General features: G+C 32.4%; 2 protein-coding genes across 4 annotated transcripts; one reads left to right on the top strand and one right to left on the bottom strand.

The window, feature by feature from the left end:
• The first annotated feature begins 3,094 nt into the window (after positions 1-3,094).
• Positions 3,095-8,451, top strand: LOC107433438 (probable methyltransferase PMT16). The gene is made up of 6 exons (XM_060815614.1): positions 3,095-4,222; positions 5,527-5,733; positions 5,937-6,234; positions 7,031-7,423; positions 7,835-7,912; positions 8,016-8,451. The coding sequence occupies exons 1-6, from the start codon at positions 3,508-3,510 to the stop codon at positions 8,269-8,271; spliced, it is 1,947 nt and encodes a 648-aa protein (XP_060671597.1). The 5' UTR covers positions 3,095-3,507; the 3' UTR covers positions 8,272-8,451.
• Positions 8,452-8,638: 187 nt separating this feature from the next.
• On the bottom strand, positions 8,639-13,601 carry LOC107433439 (plant UBX domain-containing protein 8). Of its 3 annotated transcripts, none has more exons than XM_048476765.2 (11): positions 13,340-13,601; positions 12,324-12,379; positions 11,701-12,172; positions 11,536-11,619; positions 11,370-11,450; positions 10,867-10,977; positions 10,586-10,768; positions 10,396-10,512; positions 10,010-10,153; positions 9,877-9,933; positions 8,639-8,937 (listed from the first exon to the last, which is right to left on the bottom strand). In XM_048476765.2, exons 1-11 carry the CDS (start codon positions 13,421-13,423, stop codon positions 8,830-8,832), a joined length of 1,497 nt encoding a protein of 498 aa, XP_048332722.1. In that variant the 5' UTR covers positions 13,424-13,601; the 3' UTR covers positions 8,639-8,829. The 3 variants fall into 3 exon arrangements, with proteins under 3 accessions (XP_048332722.1, XP_048332721.1, XP_048332720.1); XM_048476764.2 differs by having other exon boundaries at positions 10,010-10,162; positions 11,701-12,169; positions 13,340-13,600; XM_048476763.2 differs by having other exon boundaries at positions 10,010-10,162; positions 13,340-13,599.
• Between the last annotated feature and the right edge of the window lie 1,392 nt (positions 13,602-14,993).

Below are 14,993 nucleotides of genomic sequence, written 5' to 3'. Positions count from 1 at the left end.
GGAGTTGGAATTTTGATTTAGATTGGTTATGAAGTTATGGATATATAATTATACAAATAGTAATTTAGTATACCATAAGCTCAAAAGAATTATATATATTGCTTTTAGTTTTCTTAATTTTTTTTCTCATACATTTTAATTATTTTTGTTCAATTCCTCTATAGAGGAATTGTCTCATATTATATACAGCTGCTATATTGGTAACAACTAGTTTGGAGAGAACCAATGAAGGGATTTATTATTATTATTATTATTATATTTTGATGAGAGATAATTTAGTACACGTACTCCCAAGTCCCAAACAGACAAGAAGGAAGAATTGGTTTTGTGTTGGTTAAAGTTCAAACAAATACGTACACATCCGTTATCCATCCACCAGCCGGTGTTCCATTTTGGCCTCTAAAATCTTAGTGACTAAGCTACATACATATTATTGCCTTAAAACTACCAAATTAATTAAATAGGGTAATCACATAGCATAGCAATATATATGCATATATATATACACTTTAAATTATATAACAAAAAAAAACACTTTTTGTGACCGATATTTTGATTGAGCTTCACAAACAAGATCAACTAAGTTTAACAGAAAATAAAAAAAGGAAAAAGTAAAAAGTAAAAAAGAAAATAGTAGATGAAGACAGGTAAAAGGAATTACAGTGGATTCTAACTGAAGGACATGAAAACAATTTACCCAGTCTTGTAGTACTGTAAAATTTTAATTAACTTGTCCATTTTTAATGATTGCGATGTTGATGTTTCCCAATTGTTGAGATTGAAAGTGATCGTCACCACTATTAATATTTCAATATTTCCTTTCATATACATAATAGTAGTTTGTTTTTTTCCTACTTAATTAATATCTAGATTTTTAACACCAGGGGGAAAGAAAAATAATTAGAACAATATAAAATTTATATAACATATATATATATATATATTTGGTCGGGAAATTTATATATATTTTGCCGAAGCTTAGCTGCAATAATATATTTATAACATGATTAATTAACTTGGCCTTGACTACTAGCATGAACTATCCACATATCGTGCAACCCAATTCCATAGCACGTACGCAATACATTTCAAAATTAAAATTAAAATATAAGGAAAACATTATTCAATTTCGATTCCTTTTGAGATGAATAAAGCCGAATCAATATGTTACCATAAAACACCAATATTAAAGCTGACAAAAAAGTGTTTTAATTAAAATATTAGCTTTCGAAATTAGAGGGATATGTGCAAATGTGTCACAATTGCCAGCATATAGAATGTGTATCTAAAAGACTAAAACTATGTTTATTTAATAAATATATAAACTTTTTTAATGGGATAGTTTATTTGTAAAATTAATCTACCCTATTATAATGCTTTTCGCTCGAGACCCACATTATAACTTTGAGGAATTTAATTTTACACATATATGCATGTGATGTGACATTAATTTGGGAAGAATTTATGTTCATTTAGGATCGGAGATAAGTACATTAATTCACATGCATATGCCTTATTTTTATTACCTTTTTGGGCCCTTTTTCTTTAATGAGTCTCTGTCCACAAACTTTCTATATTTATTTTTCGTTTATGTTGGATATTTTATAGTGTTTTATACATATATAATAAATTAATTATGGTCAAAGAAAAAACACACATTATAAAGTGCTCATAAAATGTTCATGGATTTTTCACATAAATATTATAATCTGAATATATTTTATGGGAAAAGAGGCAATATTTATATAATTAATATATATACTTAGGATTCATTATTATACAAATATAAATGGGTACAAAGGCCTTTTGAGGTCCTATGAATTCTTATTTGACGTGTAGAAGTAGAAGAATGGATGGTTTTAATGCACTTCCGTAACCAAATGGGACCAAAACCCCTTTTTGGTGTCCAAAATCCCAATTTTTATTTTTATTTTTTTTTAATCATTATAATACATCACAAATTTTGTTATTATATCGTTATAAGGGGCTAGAGGATCCAAATCCCAGATTTTAAATATCAAATAAAAGATTTCTTGCAAAAAATATAATATATATATATATATATATCAAACAAAAGATTGGGTAATTTATCTCTTGCAATCCATGGGTTACACTAGCTGACTTATTTTTATTAGCAAAGGTTGAAACTTGGAATTTTCGCACTTGAATATCAAATATATATATATATATATATATATATATATATGTGTGTGTGTGTGTGTGTATATTGGTAAAAAAATAATAACTATAATAATAAAAATAGTTTTCTTTGACCACAATTGTTTTTCTGTTTCTGGAAACAACGTTTCTTTAATGCATATATATTATTTTATTTGTCCAAAAAAAATATACATATTATTTTAGAAAACAGAAAACAGCTTTTGAGTTCCTATGTACATTTGGCAGACAAAATTACATGGTTTGGTAACAGGGCGTTGTTGCTCATGGTTAAGGCCCTTTTTTAATTTTTTATTTATTTTTTTATTAAGATGGTGAAGTTTTTTGTAGTATAATTATCTGTGTGCTAAAAGAAATTTAGCTAAAAAAATGTGGTCCTTTAAGTATTTTCAATTTGTGGATGTGTATGGTTTGTTAGAATGAGTTTTATCAACTTCAATTCAGTCATATCCAATCCTAAATAATAATCTAATCACATCTATGTACCAACCAATTAAACTCATTTGTTCAAAAAAAAAAAAAACTGATTTTTTTTGGATAATAAAAAAAAAAAACACTTTAGTGGGTATTATTTATATATTAATTGGTAATTACACAGCATTATACACTATACATTAAGAGGTGATCTTTTGCTTACAATGCACTGTAATAAATATTCCAACAACGTGTACATATTATTAAATTACAATAAATACTATCTATACTCGTTTAATTAGGAGATCGAATCCTCCGCAACCCCTTAATTAAGGTTCCGAAAATTAAAAAATTTTTATCACACAGGAATGCCCAAAATAAAGATTCAAAAAAAGGGTAATGATTTAATTACATTCCATTTATGAAAAACAAACAAAATTGTGGTTGAAAAAAACAAATTTATTGAATTAATAAATTTCTCATTAAAAAAAAAAAACAAAATATGGAAAGCAAAAAATGTTCTATAAAACACAAACACAAGAGTCTTGAAACAGAAGAGAAAAGAAAGTCCGTTTTCTTTTGTCTTCAACAATTTTTGAAGTATTGAACTCCTTCACGAGTCCCGGCGCGTGGGAGCGTGAGCCCCACTCGTCTCCTTCCCTATCTCCTAAAAGCCAAGCCAATTACACATCAACCCCATCTTTGTATATATATATATATATATAATTCATCCATATCAACCTTGAAAGTTGAAAACCTCACTTTCAATATATACATACATACATATATATTATATATTAAATTAATATATATGTAATTGAAATATGTATATATAACACCTATAGATACAACCTCTTTATGCGTATATCTTCTTCTTCTTCTTCTTCTCTCTGGGTTTGAACTTTGAAGACAACAATGGCTTTTTCAAACCCTTTTAGTTTCTCATTCAAATCCAAAAGATTATCAGCCAATCTCTACTGCATGACCCTGGCCTCAGTCCTCTGTTCGCTCTGCTACCTCGCCGGAATTTGGCAACACTCCTCCCGCTCCTTCACCCGAACCACCTCCCATTCCCTCACCGGCAGCGGCTTATCGTGCTCGCTGGCGACCCAGACAAACTCGATGGCGCCGGCGACGTCGACGGTGGCGGTGACCACCACCGTCCACCTCGACTTCGCTGCCCACCACCAGGAGCAGGACCCACCCGGCGTGGCGGCGAGTCAGCACCACTTTCCCGCTTGTTCGCCAGAGCTGAGCGAGTACACGCCGTGCGAGGACGCCCGGAGGTCGTTGAAGTTCGATAGGGAAAAGTTGGTTTACAGAGAGAGGCATTGCCCGGAGGCCGGCGAGGTTTTGAGGTGTCGAATTCCAGCTCCGAACGGGTATAGAGTGCCGTTCCGGTGGCCGGAGAGTAGGGAGTCGGTTTGGTTTGCAAACGTGCCGCACAAGGAGTTAACAGTGGAGAAGAAGAAGCAGAATTGGGTCCGGTTCGACAAGGACCGGTTCAGGTTCCCGGGCGGCGGAACCATGTTTCCCAAAGGCGCCGATAAGTATATCGACGATATCGGAAAGCTGATCAATCTGAGTGATGGGTCTATAAGAACCGCCATTGATACTGGTTGTGGGGTAGGTAACATTTTTCTTTCCCTTATATTTCTTCGAATTCGTCTTGTTGGCAAAAATGGAATTGAACCGGGCCATCCGGTTAGCTCATGGAACCGCTTTCTGGTTCATATTGTATATATATAATTTATATATATAGTTTTTCGTAAATCTATTTGTATAGAATTAGGGATAATAATAAGTTAATAATCGATCGAAACTATAGTGTAGAAAGGTTGAACCGGGCTCTTTGGGTTCTTTTATTTTTTAATTTTTGAATTTGAATTTACACCGAATTTTTGGGTAGAGATAAGTAGGTGGGATTTGTTATAGAATTGGAGAAAAAAATTATATGTATTTTTTAATAATTTAGGCAAGGATTGGTAAGTGCCAAAGAAGAAATCTGCAGCATTAACTTCCTTTTCTACGTATATACTTGGTGATTGGTGAATGGAGGAAAAAAAAAAATATATATATATATATATATATCTCAAATTTGGCCATTTTTGTTAGAAGTCGTAACCCAATTTAAAAATGATTAAATACTATCTATAATATCCATCATTATCTCTTAGATTTGCAGTTCAAATCTCTTTGTCAAACCCAAAAGGCAAAACCAAAATATGAAGAAATTGCCTTTTGAAGGAAACAAATAAAAAAAATCAGTTAAACATGAACGGAAACCAGTCTTCACCAAACTTTTATCATTCTTCAAATTGAAGTAAAGGTTCATAAAGGTGAAGAAGACGCTATATTTTTGTCTCTGTTTGGAATAAACTTGCATTAATTATTATTTGTTAAAGCAATTCTTGTAATGTACTTTTTCATAATTTTAGTAATTAATGTAGTTTGGAAATTAATTAAAATATCAAAGGATGAAGTTATTTTCAATGAAAGATATAAGTTTGGTTACAATCAATCTTTCCCTCAATAATGGCATAAACTCTTTGGAATTGACTTACCTCTCTTAGTCCTTAAGTCAATCTCTCTTACTTTTTGCAGCGACAGTCCCAAGCGATACTATTTTGTCCACTCATGTGCACAAATCTCACAATTCATTTTTAATTTTGATATTAATGAATTTTTAATGTCTACCACTTAGGTAACCACATTTCTTGTGTCTTATTATAATGATCATTAATCATGTTTTCTCTTATGTAATGGTGCATTATGGTCAATTATTTCTTCTTTTTTAAAAATATGGGAATTCAAACTAGATCATTGTTCAAGTAAATATTAATTATATGTATTAAATTTCACATAATATTTACATTTTTTTTATGTTAATCCTATATTAAGTTATTTTTCATGATTTGCAATAAATTTAGGTAGCAAGTTGGGGTGCCTACCTTTTGTCGAGGAACATCTTAACAGTGTCATTTGCTCCAAGAGACACACATGAGGCTCAGGTCCAATTTGCCCTTGAAAGAGGAGTCCCTGCTTTGATTGGAATTCTTGCTTCCAAAAGACTCCCTTACCCTTCAAGGGCGTTTGACATGGCTCATTGCTCTCGCTGCCTCATTCCCTGGGGCAAGTTTGGTAATTTACCCGTCCATCCATCCTAGTTTCAGCTTTTTCATCACACTTTTTTTAAAAATATTATTTATCACTGTGGTAGATTAGATAATATTGATGTGGTTTATAATGAAATAGCAGATAAAAGTTGGAAAACTACATAGGCTGTCATATTACTGTAATTATTTTCCTTTGAGACTAAGTGCATTTGTAATTTGATTATGCAGATGGGCTTTACTTAATTGAAGTTGATCGGATTTTACGTCCGGGTGGTTACTGGATTCTATCTGGGCCACCAATAAACTGGGAGAATCACTGGAAAGGTTGGGACAGAACACCAGAAGATCTCAAAGCTGAACAATCTGTGATTGAGACAGTAGCAAGAAGCCTATGCTGGAAAAAATTGAAGCAGAAGAATGATATTGCTATTTGGCAAAAACCCACTAATCATCTCCATTGTATCGCCAACAGGAAAGTTTTCAAGAAGCCACAATTTTGTCAAGCTCAAGATCCAGACAGAGCATGGTAAGTAATGTTTGATTTTCGATGTGTTCTTTCACTTCTTTCTTTCAAGGTTTTAGCTCAAATTTTCTCTTTAAAGAAATGTTATTTGTTGCCATTAGTGATAAAGTGGAACATTGCTTATGTGGTGATGTATCCCATATAAAAGGTCCAAAAAGTTTTGAGCAAAAGCTATTTCAATAGCAAAAACATATGCAACTACTTCAGTGGTGGACTAATAATGGTCAGTTTTTTTGGGTTAAATTAAAAGAATGTGTTATGAAAGGGACATTAACTTATTTGATTGTGAATAAATTATTTTTTCCATTAGCCAATAATCTTGATTTCTGCAACTTGAAGTAACTTTTGTGGCATATCAAAAAGCATAAGAAAACATATTCTTCCAAACACTAGAGAATACTTTTTTCAGTGATACCAAACCCGATTAGATGATAAAGTTAGAGAACAGTAGGTGCAATACTATTTCTTTGATACTCACTCTGTTAGTTAAACCATCAATCCCAACTGTACCCTAAACTGCTGTTCTTTTGATGCTCTTTTTCTCTTTATGTAACCCCTTTTTTGGTTGTTAAAGATACCTTCCTATGGGTCCCAACAAAGCTCTCTCCTGAAGTCAAGTCCTTCTTAGCTTCACTTGGATGAAGCTTTAAGCTTTACTAATTAATTTTATTTTATTTTTTAATGCCAAAAAATCTTATTTTTAAAAACATAGTTTGTACTGAAAGTCAATAAATGAGTTCAATATATTTTCTACCAATTGAAGATCTACCCCCAAAAAACAGCTTTACTTTGCGTGTAGGTACACTAAAATGGAGGATTGTTTGACCCCACTTCCTCAAGTGGCCCACATAAAGGAAATAGCAGGTGGGGAATTGGCAAAATGGCCAGAGAGGCTAAATTCAATCCCTCCAAGGATTAGTAGTGGAAGTTTGGAAGAAATCACAGCAGAGATTTTCATAGAGAACACGGAGTTATGGAAGCAGAGAGTAGCACATTACAAAAAAGTAGACCATCAGTTGGGTGAGCCTGGGAGGTATAGGAATTTGCTTGATATGAATTCTTTCTTGGGAGGATTTGCAGCTGCTTTGGTTGATGATCCTGTTTGGGTTATGAACATTGTCCCTGTGGAAGCCGAAAGTAACACTCTTGGTGTCATTTATGAAAGGGGATTGATTGGAACTTATCAAAATTGGTATGCATTTTTTCATTTCACAAACTTTTTTATTTGTTCAAGTTTAGATTATGAAAATTTAATTATTTGAATTTCGTTTTCATAGAAATATTAGAACTTCCATTTTCATTTTCTATTTTCTTTTAATTCCTTAATGGAATTGAAAAAAATCCAACATAAGATCCTACCGTTCAACCAAACCAACTGCCCACTAGGTAAAATAAGATATTTGGATGAAAACTGTTTTACCTTTTTTAAAACATACTCTACTTTATTGCTAACTTCCAAATGAATCAGATTCTTGCTTGTATCGATAAGATTTTTTTATTTGGGCAAGACAACCAACTTTTTATCACAGATAAGTTTCTGACTCTCAGAGAGGGGAAAAAAAAAAAAAAAAAAAGTTTCTGACTCCAGAATGTCTTCTTGCAGGTGTGAAGCTATGTCTACTTACCCAAGAACCTATGATTTCATTCACTCTGATTCAGTTTTTAGCCTCTACAAAGACAGGTAATATCAATTAAACTTTACAATTCCCACAATTTTCTATTGTGGAAATTTTAAAAATTACCCTTAGAATTTTGTATTAAAAATTATATAATATAATCTGCAGGTGTAAAATGGAAGATATACTACTGGAGATGGATAGGATTTTAAGACCAGAAGGAAGTATAATTTTCAGGGATGATGTAGATTTCTTGGTGGAGATCAGGAGCATGATGAATGCAATGGAATATGATACATGGATTGCAGACCATGAGAATGGACCCTATGAGAGAGAGAAGATACTATTGGCAGTCAAGAGGTATTGGACATCACCATCACCAAACCATAGTCAAGGAGCAACCAAAAATATTTCACAGATCTAGAAGACTGCCCTTTTTTTTTTTTTTTTTTCCTTTTGTTTTTTTATAAAATATTTTTGTTAATTATTTTATCAAAAAAATTGATTTTATTTTTTCATATATAGAAATACATCCCGTTTCTTGTGGATGTCTCGATTGAATAGATTTAAGAAATATCTGTGATAGGCATTTTTTGAGGCGCTCTATGTACCAAAACTTTTTCTTTGTGACTTCACTTACTGAACGTGTATCAATTGCATTCTAAATCGTCCATACAGAAAATTTATGAAAGATTATCAGATTTCGTGTGTTTAATACAATCTATATCATGGCCAATATCTCTGATTTGACCTTTTTTTTTAAAATTAATTATTGAGGGGGAAAAAAGAAGTGGAAAGAAGAAGAGGAGTATTTGTTACCAATAACAAAAACCAAAATTAACATTCATATCTACTAATCTTCCAAGCTGAAAAAGTCTAATATCACATACACAACTTCATATGCTCACTTGAATTGACAAGTTCTAGTTCCATTGGGTTTGAGCATTATCAGACATACAACCTCTTAGAGAGAGTTAAAAGGCTATATCAATTCCAGAAACAAGGCTTCTTGTTTATTCGTAAGGCCTAGTTCACCCAAAGTTGATAAGCTGTCATCTACACCGAAAGAATACCTGGGGTATGACCTTGCCTAATCATGGAAATAAGCAACAAATATCATATTATTGAAAAATTATAAAATCAAACCAATACATCAAACTTCAATTCAATGGAGTATATTCAGCCCCTAGATTATAAGAAAAGAAATACATTACCCAGTTACTGAAAGTAAAACACTTCATGGCAGTTTATTTTTATTATTATTTTCTTTTTCAGGTAAAACACTTCATGGCAGTTTATTTTTATTATTATTTTCTTTTTCTTTTTTTTGGAAGTAATTTTCCATGATAAGTTAATCACATTATTGCTAAGATGTTACTTGTAAATCATAGTTTTTAAATTCAAGTTCTAACCCTAACATGCACCAGTAGTAACCATTCCCACCACAAGAAGAGGAAAAACACAAGAAATCACAAAGGATAACATAACAAGCATATACGACTGCAATATCTTGCACAAAACTTGGTATTAAATGGTATCGAGATGCCCTAACTGGCCTTGGATATACAAAATCAAAAAGCAACTTGATTGTACTATCTTAACCGAAACAGAGATGAGATTGTAGTAAAACAAATTCAATGCAATTGATGCATGCAATCTGACATCAACTATATTCGTATAAATGGAAGCTAATATCATCAAATTAGTGGTTAATGATCAGGAAGTAGTAACAAACTCACTTGCTCAGATCCACCTTAAATTCACATATAAAAAGAGCTAGGTGCATCAGAATCATGTCCAACAACTATGATTATCAAGGTGTAACCCATGCCAAAACTAAACAGAAAACACTACTGCTATTCCCAACTCCCAAGGAAGTCCAATTATTTGCAATTATGTGAAAAGAGAAGAAGAAAATATATAAAAACAAGCCAACCTTCTGTTCACCGATAAGAGAAGCAATATGCATATCCATTAACAGTGCACAAGATCCTAACCCAAAAAGCATTGAATAAAGAAAACAGCTTACCACTCTGTAAGTGCCTGTTTTCACTGAGCTACCAACATCTATGAAGTCAAAAACAAGCTGCAAACAAACAATAGCTTTGTTAGTTGATACAAAAGAAAATGCATTCAAACTTCAACTCATTTCTGACCTTTACCTGAAGCTTATCAGACTTGAGAAACCGACGGCCAATGCGACTGCCATTCGGCATCCGGACAAGAATATTCACTGCATTCTCATCATCTGAAGCTGGTTCGCAAGGAAGGGAAGCTTTTTTTGCAGCCAGCCTTCTCTCATATTCCTGTGGACACTAGACAATTTAAAAGAAAAAATAGTTAAAATAGGCTTAGATTTTACAATCATAATAAAAACACCACTCTTTCAACTATAACTTATCATATATATCAAAGATCCAACATTTCAAATGCAAAGCCAAACAACACAAATTTCACATAATGGAATCAAATATAATTTTTTAACAAAGGATTATTTCTCTTCAAATATTGGGATCTTTAGTTTTGCAATATCAAAAAGATATACTACCACTTCATCAAGCAGTGTGCTCTTAGACTCTTCTTTTGAGTGATGAGTTTCAGCTTCACAATAAGCACTCCTTTCTTTATCTTTGTCGAGCAACAAAGATGCAAGATACTCTTTATCCTGCAGATAGAACTTGTCCAATCAATTGATGCAAAATAGTATCTGTACAAATAACATCTGAAAGGAAACAAACCTGTTGTTCTCTAAGCATTTGGCGTGCTGCTAAAGAGGGTGATTGAGGGTGGTGTACATGCTGGTGATTAGGTCCCGAAATTCTATCTGGACCACTATGCGAAGCTCCTTGAGAATTTTCATGAAAAAGTGCACTTTCAAGCATTACTGCTTCATCAAGCTCTTTAGAAGAGATGCCACCCCACTTCATTGAGAAAGGAAACAAATATTTTTTATTAGAAAACCTGTCATTTCTTTTATATATCGCCCAATTCAAAAAAATTATTGACAAATCAATTATACCTCGTCAAAATGATAAGCTTCCCTACTACCAGCACTGCAGTTAGGCTCATGCCTCAATTCATGCTGCTGCTCTGCATTCCCAGCTCCATTTTTGTGGGATAAACTTCCAGGCTTTAATTTAAAATTGAATATTTGTCAAAAAAGTGAAATAAAAACAAACAAATTTTTACCTACTGTAGGTAGGTTTATGCCCAATCAACTCAAAAATTGCATCTAAATCAGTTAAAATTAACCAAAGATATTCCAGTTAAACCTTAAATTCCCTAGACCAACTTCAAACAAAATATATAGTTTATTGGTTACACATACACAAAATGGTGCCTGCTGTTTCTGTTCCCACATTAAAGATCATGTGCAGTGATGTTATTTGTAGATGCCGTATGGGCACTACATCGCACATGTCAGTGTCTGTGTATCTACCATACAGTTAGGAATTTACCTTGGTCTGTGTTGTGCATGATAATATGTATTTGACTTTGGATAACATAACACAAGGTACACACCTTCCATCTACCATCAATTCCCAGTTCTTCATTGAAGTACTTCACTTGCTTCTCACGGAGTGCTTCCTCTTGCTCTGCTGTCTGCACTCCTTTCATTTAAAAATAAATCAAGGACAAAACAGGTGAGAAAAGCTTAAGTTGATACAGTAAAACCAAGTTCTATAACCTTCAGGGACAATGAAACTGCCTGAGCATAATCCTCATCTTCTTGGTGAAATTGCCTTTTCGGAAGCCCATTATCAGACAATTCCTACAACAATATATGTATCATAATGTTATTCCATGTAAGCATAAGAAAGACAGGGAAAAAACCAAAGAATGTTTCTTATACCATGGAATCACTAAATTGCTTATTCAGATAATCCTTTTCAGCCTCTTCTGTTGAAGCCTTAATAGCAGCTTGGATCATTTCTTCCTCTACATCACTGGCGTATGCATGTGATCTGTTCAACTCAGCTACCCCTGCATCCCTATGGATCCCCTGGCTGTGAGGCATTGAAGTCCCAGTCACATCCTCAATGTTAGGCCTTGATCCTGAATGATGAAGCGCCTCATCTCTGCTATTGAATCCTACAGGAATCCCTGTGACCTCTCCTGGTTGTGAAAGTACTGGTGCACGAGCAGGAAACCCAAATGCACCAATCTGATTAAAGAGGCCTCTCCTGTAATTCGGGTCAAGCAGTAATGAAGGCTTGAAACTTCTAACAGCAGACAGCATTGGTAAAAGTCCACCTTGGCCTAAATGACTCTGATTATTCATATTAAATGAATCATATCGTGGGGAAGAAGATGTTGGATTTCTACTGAAAGCACAAAAGTAAAACAGTAGTCAGAGTAAGAAATGACATGACTATAAAAGGTTACGTCATACAAATTTCAAGTTGCCAAAAGCAAACTGGACACTTGATGAGAAAAAAACATAGAAAGAATCAAATAAACTGACAATATGATTACATGTCTCCTCCACCGAAGTGTGCATTAACGGCTTCATTTAGGTTGCCTCCGTATTCCTGCTTATCAATCAAAACATAATAAACAACTCAGCAACAAGAAAACTAATAAGCAAATATGGAGAAAGCGAAAAAAAGTAACATAAACAGAGAATAATCTAATTCACAAGACTTTGATTGCATGTCATGCATAAACTATATTTTTCAGAACTTCATGAATCCAAAAACCATATAATTTTTCAGAACCGTATAGGTCTCGTCATTTTGCTCTTATACCTCTACACTCTCCTTCAAGAATGTGGTTGTAATTAACACAGAGAGAACGAGAAAAACAACCAAGATTCTTCTTCTTCTTCTTCTTTTTGTAAATAACAACCAAGATATTCTGCTCAAGCGTTACTAGTTCTAACTTCACTTCGACGAAAATTAACCAACTTTTATTAGTCTTACAGCAGAAAGAATTGTGACAATTTCCAAAGGCAAGTAAAAAAGCATAAATATTGATACTTTGTACTCAAAAAACCTACATATAAGTTGTTCTTTTCCAAAAATATGATCTTGTTTGCGCAATGTGCATGGTCATTTTACATTATTATATCACCGTCGCACAATTTTCTTTTAAAATCAAAATTTTAAACGAAATGTCATCAAAAACCCTAGACAAAACAGTGACAGTGATTCCCAATCTTGAAAACAATAAAGAACAATCAAACCAAAAATAAGATAAACAAAAATTAGCATTAAATGGTTGCATAGATACAAACAGCACAGTTACCGAACAATCTGTGAGCAACAACAATAGAACGAAAGGCTTCTAATAAAGAAACAGCATCATTGTCTCCCAAAAAAAATAAAATAAAATAAAGTTAAAAGAAAAAAAGAAAAGGAAAACAAATGCAGTAGGGATTGGAAAAAGACAGCGAAATTTAACCAAAAGAAGAAAATGCGATGCAAGAAAGTTAAAAAAAAAAAAAAAAAAAGCACAAATGAAAATGCGAGGTTGATGAGTGAAAAGTGAACCTCCAGCTTTTGAAGAGCAAGCGACTCGGAGGCGCCGGTGATGGCCATGTAAGTCTGGATCGCGTCCCTACTTGGCGTCGCCATTGCCGTCGAAGTTTCAGAGAAACAACTCGTAGAGAGAGAGTGAGAGAGAGAGAGAGAGAGAGAGAGAGCAAAGAAGGTGAATTTTAGGGGTAATTGTATATATGTATGTCTGCACCGTGCACGTATATTACACGGCCAGCTGTAAGCACAACGGCTTCGGCGCCTTTATTCAACCTTTTTCCCACCGAAATCCTATCTATATATATATATATATATTTTTTAATATTACAACAAGTCATTACTTTTTTTTTTGGAACCCCGTCATAAGCCTTGGATGTTGGTGCTTGTACCAACTAGCCACCACATTCGTTTCTCATTACTTTTTATTTTTATGATTGGAGCTTCATATATCTTTTATATTTCATATATCGAATTCATATAATTCGAATCTATTTTCCTTTTTTTTTTTTTTTTTTTTTTTTGCTATGAATTCGAATCTATTTTTTGAATATAAATAAGCAAAAATGTTGAACATTGAAATTACCCACTTTATAATAGAAATATTATTTTAGGTTTTTTCTATTTTTATTTACATATAAAGGAAAACAAAATTAATAATTATAATTATAATCATAATAAAAACAATGATCTTTTTCTTGAGAGCGTGGACTAGGAGTGGGCATAGACTCGATTTGTTCAATTTTGAATCAAAATGCAATCAAATCCATACTGTTTGGTTTATATAATATAGAATACAATCAAAACCATTGAAAACTATAAATTCAAACCAAAGCAAATCATTTATAATAGATTTAGTTCAGATTGATTAATCGGTTTGAAATTTATGAGTTTAATAATATATAATACAAATTTGACACGACTGTGCAATAATGTTGAATCTTGAAGAGTAGAGAATGAACTTGGTTGTCACGGCGGCAAGCATGTTTAGAACTTCATATTTCATTTAGAAATTGGAGATATGTTACAAAAATATTAAAAATTAAGAGATATATTAAAAAAATTAAAAATTAATATCTAAGAATAAAAAGAAATATAAAAAATATATAATTTTTTAATTATATAATATATAGTTTGGATTGGATTGGATTGGATTTATATATTAAACCAATCCAATTCAAACAATTTTTTATATTTTAGAGTCCAATCCAATTTATATAAAAATCCAATCTAAATTGTTAAAAATTGATTGAATTAGATGGATTGAAATGATTGGATTAGATTTTGCCCATCCTGGTCTTTACGATAGAAAATCGTACTCTCCGCACTAGTAATAAGGTCTTTGTAAGAGTCTTAAGTGTTGGATTTGCCTTTTATTTTTATTTTATTTTTTATAGTAGTTGGATTTACTTTTTATACATGTGCTAAATTATTACGATTTGTTTGATATCCTATTTGATGTGCAGAATAGAATGGGACATTACAGGATAAAATAGAATAAAAAATAATTCAATTTTATGTTTGGTATCAATAATCTTTTTTTTGAAATTATCTAATTAATTTATTATATTAATAATATTAAATATTAAAACTAATATCTAGACATCCAAAACAAATTACATTACTAAAGAAAGAGAAATAAAATAACTCAAACATTGTTGCAAAAGAAACA

The sequence above is a fragment of the Ziziphus jujuba genome, chromosome 3, assembly GCF_031755915.1.
Source record: "Ziziphus jujuba cultivar Dongzao chromosome 3, ASM3175591v1".
Taxonomy (NCBI): domain Eukaryota; kingdom Viridiplantae; phylum Streptophyta; class Magnoliopsida; order Rosales; family Rhamnaceae; genus Ziziphus; species Ziziphus jujuba.
The sequence above is the reverse complement of the archived record's forward strand: the minus strand, read 5'-3'. Positions and strand labels throughout refer to the sequence as shown.

Coding starts and splice junctions, on each gene's coding strand:
- LOC107433438 (XM_060815614.1), top strand. CDS start 3,508: ATGGCTTTTTCAAACCCTTTTAGTTTCTCATTCAAATCCAAAAGATTA. Junction 4,223..5,526: donor TGATACTGGTTGTGGGGTAG/GTAACATTTTTC, acceptor AAATTTAGGTAG/CAAGTTGGGGTGCCTACCTT. Junction 7,424..7,834: donor ATTGGAACTTATCAAAATTG/GTATGCATTTTT, acceptor GTCTTCTTGCAG/GTGTGAAGCTATGTCTACTT.
- LOC107433439 (XM_048476763.2), bottom strand. CDS start 13,423: ATGGCGACGCCAAGTAGGGACGCGATCCAGACTTACATGGCCATCACC. Junction 12,380..13,339: donor TTGCTCTTCAAAAGCTGGAG/GTTCACTTTTCA, acceptor ATTGATAAGCAG/GAATACGGAGGCAACCTAAA. Junction 10,769..10,866: donor AAGCTTATCATTTTGACGAG/GTATAATTGATT, acceptor TTCTCAATGAAG/TGGGGTGGCATCTCTTCTAA.